The 8773-nt window shown below is 38.9% G+C and overlaps 3 protein-coding genes across 3 annotated transcripts; 1 reads left to right on the top strand and 2 right to left on the bottom strand.

The window, feature by feature from the left end:
* Positions 1-1517: 1517 nt before the first annotated feature.
* On the bottom strand, positions 1518-4672 carry LOC106112023 (myrosinase 1-like). Its single transcript, XM_013294253.1, has 9 exons — positions 4568-4672; positions 3591-3700; positions 3328-3520; positions 3026-3197; positions 2754-2958; positions 2587-2681; positions 2210-2512; positions 1832-2070; positions 1518-1708 (listed from the first exon to the last, which is right to left on the bottom strand). The coding sequence occupies exons 1-9, from the start codon at positions 4618-4620 to the stop codon at positions 1585-1587; spliced, it is 1494 nt and encodes a 497-aa protein (XP_013149707.1). The 5' UTR covers positions 4621-4672; the 3' UTR covers positions 1518-1584.
* Positions 4673-6127: 1455 nt separating this feature from the next.
* On the top strand, positions 6128-6987 carry LOC106099218 (protein lethal(2)essential for life-like). Its single transcript, XM_013277684.1, has one exon. It carries the CDS (start codon positions 6172-6174, stop codon positions 6766-6768), a length of 597 nt encoding a protein of 198 aa, XP_013133138.1. The 5' UTR covers positions 6128-6171; the 3' UTR covers positions 6769-6987.
* Positions 6988-7396: 409 nt separating this feature from the next.
* Positions 7397-8164, bottom strand: LOC106099229 (protein lethal(2)essential for life-like). Its single transcript, XM_013277695.1, has one exon. It carries the CDS (start codon positions 8090-8092, stop codon positions 7529-7531), a length of 564 nt encoding a protein of 187 aa, XP_013133149.1. The 5' UTR covers positions 8093-8164; the 3' UTR covers positions 7397-7528.
* Between the last annotated feature and the right edge of the window lie 609 nt (positions 8165-8773).

Here is an 8773-nt window from a genome sequence, read left to right as displayed (position 1 = left end):
AAAGTTTTTTCTTTATAATCATTATTAACTGATTAATAAAGATGTAATTTTAAAACGCAACAAATTATTTATTATAGATTATTAATTACCAAATAACTAATAAGCAGTATATCTATAACTTTCTATTTATATTTTAAATAGTATTATTTGCATATAACGTATGTTTTCAAAACTATGTATTTATATATTCGTATTTCTCTAAACGAATAATTTACATTCTTTTACCTTCACTGCGGAACAGGCCGATATCGACCTGACACGACACTTAAGCTGGTGCGGATGAAGAAAACTATATCCCTCTCGCTAGTGTGAAACAATTATCTCAGGTGTTTACATTACATAAAATGTATACATTATGTTTCCACAAAGTTATAGCAATTTAATCTATCTTTATACTGGTGGGTTCAAAAAGACCTGCCAAGCACTGGCGGAAATATCATTTGGGGGCGCATTTTGGCCCGCACAGATGAAGAATTATGATTTTACTTTCTGCAGTAAACGTGATAATTGGTGTTACTTTACATTCCTTGTATACTTTAACTAGCCGTTTCCGTGCGGCTTCATCCGCATGAAATTATGAAAATTTTATTTTATTGTTTACATTTGTCAAATTATCAATACCAAATGTTAAAATGACATGACGATGGCAACCTTGCTTCCTTAATGTTGGCATGGCTCTTTCACATTAGGGTTTTGATCCAAAATATATACCCCCTAATTTTAATGGCGTGAAAACATATAGCCTAAAGCGTGACGTAAGTGTAAGGCCTTTTATTAAAAAGAAGAATTATTTAAAAATATGCTGTAATTGCTGACATCTTAGGCAACAAAGAAGTGTGTGTTAACGTTTCATTATAATAGTTATTATTGAAGTATAAAAATATATTAAATATACATATTTAATTATTTATGGTCTATATATCGTATGTTTCCTTAATATTTTATCAATTTACATGAAATGTTACAAAATGGTTTACTAAAATTAGTTCCTAAACATAAGTTAGTAGTATTCAAATATTGATTGTACATATAAAATTATTTACATGTCACTATGTTCCGTAAACATCGATTAGATTTAATTATTAAGATTTATTTAATTAATGTATAATTTTTAATTGAAATTAATTTAAGGAAAACATTTTCAATAAAATGCATTTGAAATTTAATCCAATTTTCCTTATTTATTATATTTACCCCTTCCGCCATATACGGTACCTTTATAACATTTTGTTGTTTTGATATAAAATATAAAATAACGAGCTTTCGCCCGCGACTCCATCCGCGAGGAATTAAAAAAAAACTAAATCAAGTAGCATATGTGTTCTTCCAGACTATGCTCTACATCCATGCCAAATTTCATCGAGATCCGTTCAGTCGTTTAGGCTACAAACTCTAACAAACATCCATCCATCCATCCATCCATCCATCTATCTACACTTTCGCATTTATAATATTAGTAAGATTAAATAGGAAATTAAAAATAGCTAATTAAAAATAATCAATTTTTTATTTGTACAAAATTAAATATAAAAGTATGCAATTCACGTATTGTACAATTAAATAAAGTATATACAATTTTAGTGTTTATTCCCATTTGTCTGGTAAGCAACGCGTGCGCGTTAGCTTAGCGTAGTATCGCGCTGAGAGGCGAGCCGTGCGCGTGCGCTCCGCGGCCGCGTACTCCACGTCGTATAGACCGAAACGTTCTCTGTACAAAAAAATAAGTCACAGTGTATTCCAGATGCACTACCTTGTACTATTCAAAAAAGATAATCCCTTAATAAATTCACTCTTTCCTCGATTCCCACGTCCTTTCCAGAAATATACTCACGAGTATCCTCTAGTCCATTCGAAGTTATCTATAAGACTCCAATGTGTGTAGCCGCGCACATCACAGCCATCGTTCAACGCCTGATGCAAAGCGCGCAAGTAACTCGCCACGTACTGAACACGCCGCACATCGCGTGCCCCCCGCGGCAAAGACACGCCGTTCTCAGTCACCAGCACGGGGGGGTTGTTGTACGACACGCGAATGTAGTTCAACGCCCGACGGAAACCCCACGGTACCACCTGAAATAGACTTCGGTTAATGACAACAGCTGCTAAATCAAGGAAGCGTTCTCTGACCAGAAACAAGTAACAACACGGAATCTGAGGAAAGAACGTTTCAAATATTTGAAAACTTGTCGGTAGAGAATTAAATACGTACCCTTAGCCAAGTGGAATTAGTCCGCGGCCAGTCCGGGTTCTGTGTAATGACTACACCCATGTCAGTATAGAAGGAGGGCTGAGGGTAAATCTTGCCACTACCCGCCGCCACTAGACACGTGGTGTAGTGGTTCAGGCCGAGGAAATCGGAGGAGCCTCGTAGGGAAGTCACCTCTTCCTTTGTGAACTCCGGCAGACGAGAGCGTGGGAAGTTCTGGCGTTTGGAGATTTCTTTGATACGTTGCTTCATCACGGGCGGGTAGTCACCCTCGGGGGAGAAGATGGGGTGCGCAAACCAGCCGAACTGAAATTAATATTTATTTATCTTGCACTCGATACCTAAATTAAGTATTAAAAATCGGTAAAGCTTCTTCTCACTTGGAATTGTCGCGCCGTCTCAGCCGCTTTCTGGTCTTCAGCCGTCGTGCTCGCGGGTTCCATCCAAGCGAAGTCCAGAACTATGCCAACTGCACCTGTTTCATTTAATTAGTTAACAACATCTCTCTATAACACGAGTGTTTGGTCTAATTTTCTCTTTTCCTTACCTCCCGTGTGTCTGTAGTCGCGTTCGTACATGCGGTAGACATTAGCGTGCGCGCGCAGCACGTTGTGCCCGCAGAGGTAGTCTTCGAAGCCACTGCTGTTACCAGCGGGCGCGTCCGTGCCGCCGTAACCCTCCTGACAGAACGACAGCGGCTCGTTGAACGTAAACCACACCTTTACGCGGTCACTCAAGTGCTCGAACACAACCTGGAATGAATTAATGAGTTAAGAATAAAACCAATGGTGAATCAAATGAATGTATGTGGTGTACTACCTTAGCGTAGTCGTGGAAGTAGTCGGCAATGATGGGGTTAGTCCAGCCGCCGAGGTCCTGCAGCTCCTGCGGTAGATCCCAATGGTATAGGGTCACCATGGGTATGATGTCGTTAGCAAGTAGCTGATCTATTAGTTCGCTGTAGTACCTTATGCCATCCTCGTTTATGTCACTGGAATAAGCAATTTAAAGAATTAAAAGCTAAAAGTCTTTTAGGTCATAACAAATAGTAAATCGTCTTTTTTGAGGCAATCTGAATGGATTTTATAAAAATCGTCCTATACCAATATGGTAAGTCATACTTGCTAAGTCCAGTAGGCAGTATCCTCGGCCAGGAGATACTGAAGCGGTAGTGGTGCACCCCGAGCTCTACCAACAAACGGACATCTTCCTTGACCTGATGGTATGAGTCAGCCGCCACGTCGCCCGTCTTATGGTCGAAGATGCGTTCAGGATGGGTGTGCGTGTACCGGTCCCAGATACTTTCGCCTTTACCTGGTTTGTATTAAGAAATATTGCTTCGAAACAACTGTAATATATTCAGAATTTTCTTAAAGCCTAATACCTGAAACGTTCCAAGCGCCCTCTATCTGGTAGGCGGCGGTGGCAACACCAAACACGAAATGTGGCGGGAAACATACTTCGGAACTGGCTCGCGATGGTGTGGCTTCCACTCTACAAATACATACATTATAAGGTAACAAACCGAGTAACTGCCAGGATACGCCGTAATAATCACTGCCCTGCACTTGCAGATGTTTAATCGTAGGAGGAGTGCACGCACCAAAAGATATCTCTATGCGTCCTCTTCTCCGCTTTATCCACTTGGCATTATCTTTTTTTGTAAACGCGGAATTTCTTCTACTTGACGTTTATCTTCTGTGTGGTCGTGGTATTGCACTCGACGAGTCGGCTCATTCGTGCAATAGACGAAGATGTAGATGGCTCTACTACTGATAAACACACTAGTTGTAGTGGCAAAAGGTTGTATTATGTTAATATCATTCTGTTCCTAATCAGTACCAGTGGTAGGGAAAATTGGTTTTACATTTGTTTACTACTTTGCGAGGTGAGAAAACCTTAACCAGACTAATGCCAATTAACTCTACCATTCGAGGACATGAACTCGACCCTAAGATTAATCGTCGCCCTTATTTATTCGCATTATCATTGCATAATGTTTATAAATATTATCCAAGTGAAGTCTTATCAATACAATAATTGGCACAAATAACAAGTGCGAATTCCTATACAAAAATTCGATGAAATATCACTAACGCCAACATTGTCTATGGTCAGTTTGATCAGCAATATAATGAAAATGAAACGCAAATCATTTCTATAACATCAACACGTTGATCCAAAAAAATAACCTCTATCTTTTGGGAAGTCGATTAAAAGCATGATTAGATAAAAATAAAGTAGTTTTGTCAAAAATCATGTAGCTTTTCAAAAAACCTCAAACTGAAGAATAACAAACAATGCAGGATTGTACCAGAATTTAATGCAAAACGATCTTTTATCAACATATTGGTTACTCACCTGAGCCACAGAGCAGTAACCACTACAGCAATAAAACAAAATTTACTCTCCATAGTTCACACGAGCGTCCGAGCGAGCGCAATCGCCAACTGAGGGCGTGCTTGATAGCCCCTTGCCTCGGCGGTATATAACATCACTATATAAATACTTATGTAAATATATATAACATGATTGGACAGATTCTGCTACTAAGTCCTCTCTTAAAGCACTATCTTTCATGCAACACTATAGTACCACAACTTTCAAGCAACAAGCAAACAAGATGTATAAATCGAAAGTTTAGATGGATGGATGGATGGATGTTTGTTAAAGTTTGTAACCTACACGGCAGAACGAATCTTGATGAAATTTGACATAGATGTAAAGGATAGTCTGGAAGTACACATAGGCTAATTGCTTTTGGTATTTTTCATTACGCGCGGACGGAGTCGCAGGCGAAAACTAGTGCTAAATAAACGTTTGCTCAATTTACAACCAAACTTCAAGAATAGGAACCGAATGTTGGTAATCTTCGAATACTTCTTAGATCTGGGATACAGTCAGTCAGTAAATCCCACTTGTCTATCGGTGTAGCACCCTAGATGAGATTTCTACATCACCCCCTTCTTACCATATTCGGGGGGAGGGGTTAGCAGTTTTATGCATTAATTTGCTATGCTAGGAAGATCGGCCAAACGCCTTACCTAAGGTTATCGTGTGAAGATTCATGATAACAAGCTATTCTTTGACTGTTTGTTTTTTATAGTTACAACTCTGAATTGATAAAAGAACTCGGATCAACGCTCTAATATCGTTGAAATAATAAAAAATATTAGCATATCTATTATACGTTATCGTATGACTCAATTATGAGTTTCCAATGGCATTGACACTGTGAGCACCTTCCTACACTCTTATCGAATGCAACTTGTGATACAACATAAACGGGAAGCTGACTGTACATTGATGCAAACATAAAGTTAAAAATAATAATGTTGATCGAAAAACGAAAACCGACTTCAAGACATCTGGTACGCTTGTTTAAAAGAAAACTTAAAAACTACTCGATCCTTTTTAATATTCAAAATCTGGGACCAAATACCAACTATTCTGCATCAAAAAAATGAAAGAATCAGGTAAATCGAATCATAGACCGTAGAACCTTTTTGTAGTCGATTATAATAAGTGTAAAGCACCATGGACATCTATTTTATATTTACAAATATATTTTAGGCAATAATTGACAATAATTGACGTAAACATATGTAATTTAGTAATAAAAATGATTAACTTATGTTCATTTAGTTCGAGAATCTTACAAGTTATTAAATGAAGAAAAAAAACAGTATTTTCATACATACGTATTTTTGCTATTCGACGTTAGATGGCGCTAAAACGCAAAGTAAATCTAGAACATTCAAACAACTACTGTATGATGTCACGAATTATTCATTCTGGAAATCTCAAAGCGAGCGCTTTCTTGAATGTTCTTGTCAGTTCGCGTTCTTAACAAGAGGTGGCGCTGTGCCGACTATATAAAGCCCAATCGCGCGCGGAATGACGTAGTATTGTCAACGTGAATACTCTCTGAGAAAGCTTAGTGAAAACAGCAACAAGTGTTCGAAATGTCGATCATTCCGTTCTTCTACGACATGGAGAGACCTTTCCATTCGATGGGCAGAGATTTCTTCCGTCCATCGTACGATATGGTTCCTCGTCAATTCTTCAATCACCCATTTGTGAGACCTTTTGGAAATGTATTACAAGAATGGGAGAATGTGATGCGACCTATGGAACATTTGTCTGAAGCTGTCAATCGTCTGGCGCTTAATGAAATCGATACAAAAATCAGTTCGGACGATGAGAAATTCCAGGTGAACGTGGACGTGCAACATTTCTCTCCGGACGAGATCAACGTGAAGGTTGTCGACGGCAACGTCATAGTGGAAGGTAAACACGAAGAGAAGCGAGATCAACATGGCTACGTTTCCAGACAGTTCGTGAGGCGTTACGCACTCCCCAAAGGATGTCTGCCGGATACAGTACAATCTTCATTATCCTCAGATGGTGTGTTGACCGTCACAGCGCCTAAAGTTCTTCCTATGCCATCAATCGGTGAACGGATTGTACCAATAACTCCCACTGGTCCCGTCAAGAAGCAACTCAGCTCGCCGGAAATCAAATCCATCAACAGCGAGGAGCCTAAGGAATCTTTGAATTAGACGAATGCTGAGTAAAATTATATTCATCAGCTCACTATGCGTCCCCACTAAGAGGCTCGGTGCCTACCCTAAAATGATTTTGTGTATTACCAATTATTATTTGATCTGTAATATTTTTATTGTAAGACTGATTTATGGAAACCCAAAGGTGATACCTTGCTCTTGTTGTATTATGGTACATTATTTAAGTTTGTAAATAAATTTATTTCATGAGTTGTATTCTGTATTTTTATTTTGAGAATTATAGAAAATCGTAACGTATCTTAGTAAAGGTTAACTTCAGGCATTTTTTTCTAAAATCAAGTATTTACAGCAATTTATGTACTAAACTTGGTTTGCCAAAAATAACTTCTAAAGTTTTTTTTAATTTATTTACCATATGTTGTACTAATTTACCTCCAATTTTTTTACCAATTGCATATTTAAGGGTCTACCATTGTAAAATTGTCTAGTTTGTGTCTATCAATCTTGGGGCATAGACATCACTGAGATGTTTATATGAATTTAATGAAGACTACAATGTATTTTTAAAATCAGGGCAGCTTTTTAATAATAACCACCAAAGATCGTGGTACTACGAGCGCAGGTTCCGTTTTGCATTTAAAGTAATATCAAAATAAAAAAGTGGTAAAACTTATCTTACAATAATTTATTTAAACAGTCATTGCTAAACGTAATACCAAAAAATAAGCGTTGAATAAAAATTTAACTTGAAGTGAACAAAAGAATACAGCAGTTGGCGCAAATTAACGCATCGCAATTACTGGCCGTTTTCAATGGGAGTCTTGAGAACTGCAGGTGCCTCGCCGTCGTCCAGCAGGCCCCAGGCGGACTCGGGCTGGGTCTGGGTCCGTACGGGCCCCGTGTGGACCATTGGCACCACCCGCTCGTCAGGCGCCTGCGTCGGCAGCGGCGCCGTCACCGTGAGCACGCCATCGGACGACAGGCGTGACTGCACCGATTCAGCACTGCAGCCCGCTGGCAGCTCGTACCGTCGCCGAAACTGTCTGCTCACCCAGCCGTGCTCGTCGCGCTTCTCCTCATGTTTGCCTTCCACCACCACGAACCCATCGCACGTCTTCACCGTGATCTCCTCGGGCGCGAAATGTTGCACGTCCAAATTTATTTGAAACTTGTTCTTTTCCGCTTTTATGGTAGAAGAAGAGTCTAGCAACATTTTCGAGAGCTGATGCCATGGCCTGTAGTATTCCCGGGTCTGGTTAAGCACACCAAACAACTCGTCAGGGGCGAGCGTCAGCGAGATGTGTTGGTGAGGTCGCCGCGGGGCGTCCAGCTCCAGCAACAGCGGCAGAAGGCTCGACATTTTCCCAGCTATGTCCCTGTTTGCAATAAATGACGGCCGGCTTTCACCTGTCGAATACACCACTGCGCAGACAGCTCGCGCATAAAAAAGATATGGCTGTCGGATAGTTTTCAGCCAGACATTAAAATTTTCAGTTTTGAGTTCACGATGATTTTAGCATTAATTACGTCGTTTCATCACAAAAAAATGAAATAAGTGCATTTTTATGACAAACAAATTTAATTAAATTAAATTAAAATGCGATAAAATTAAAAAAAATTAATGCACCTAAACTCTGTCACATTAAAGTGTATGTCAATGTAACTTTAATACAAGTGTGTATTATTAGTAAATCAAATTAAACGCATTTTTAGTAATCTTTTATCCGATTCATCACTATCACAAAATTGTTTCCTGATATGACTTTATTTCAAAATATTTCTTGCCACGACTACATTTTCATGTATGTATAGTGTGGACGCACCTTTATATTCCCCGGGCAAGTGTATTGATCGCGGATTATACCAACCTAGTTACCTCGTACATGAAGTTGCACTGAGATGCACTGAGGTTAGGGTTGACAAAATCTGATAATTTTAAAAAAATAATTTAATTTTGTTTTTATATTCAATATTTACTACCGGTCCGTTCTAGCTTTGCAATGGGGGGCTTTTCTTTTCTTTTTTTTCTAAATTTTCGAAA

Source organism: Papilio polytes, unplaced genomic scaffold, assembly GCF_000836215.1.
Source record: "Papilio polytes unplaced genomic scaffold, Ppol_1.0 DF824135.1, whole genome shotgun sequence".
NCBI lineage: Eukaryota > Metazoa > Arthropoda > Insecta > Lepidoptera > Papilionidae > Papilio > Papilio polytes.
The sequence above is the reverse complement of the archived record's forward strand: the minus strand, read 5'-3'. Positions and strand labels throughout refer to the sequence as shown.

Coding starts and splice junctions, on each gene's coding strand:
- LOC106112023 (XM_013294253.1), bottom strand. CDS start 4,620: ATGGAGAGTAAATTTTGTTTTATTGCTGTAGTGGTTACTGCTCTGTGG. Junction 3,198..3,327: donor CTGCCTACTGGACTTAGCAA/GTATGACTTACC, acceptor TGCTTATTCCAG/TGACATAAACGAGGATGGCA. Junction 2,513..2,586: donor AGACGGCGCGACAATTCCAA/GTGAGAAGAAGC, acceptor TATTAATTTCAG/TTCGGCTGGTTTGCGCACCC.
- LOC106099218 (XM_013277684.1), top strand. CDS start 6,172: ATGTCGATCATTCCGTTCTTCTACGACATGGAGAGACCTTTCCATTCG.
- LOC106099229 (XM_013277695.1), bottom strand. CDS start 8,092: ATGTCGAGCCTTCTGCCGCTGTTGCTGGAGCTGGACGCCCCGCGGCGA.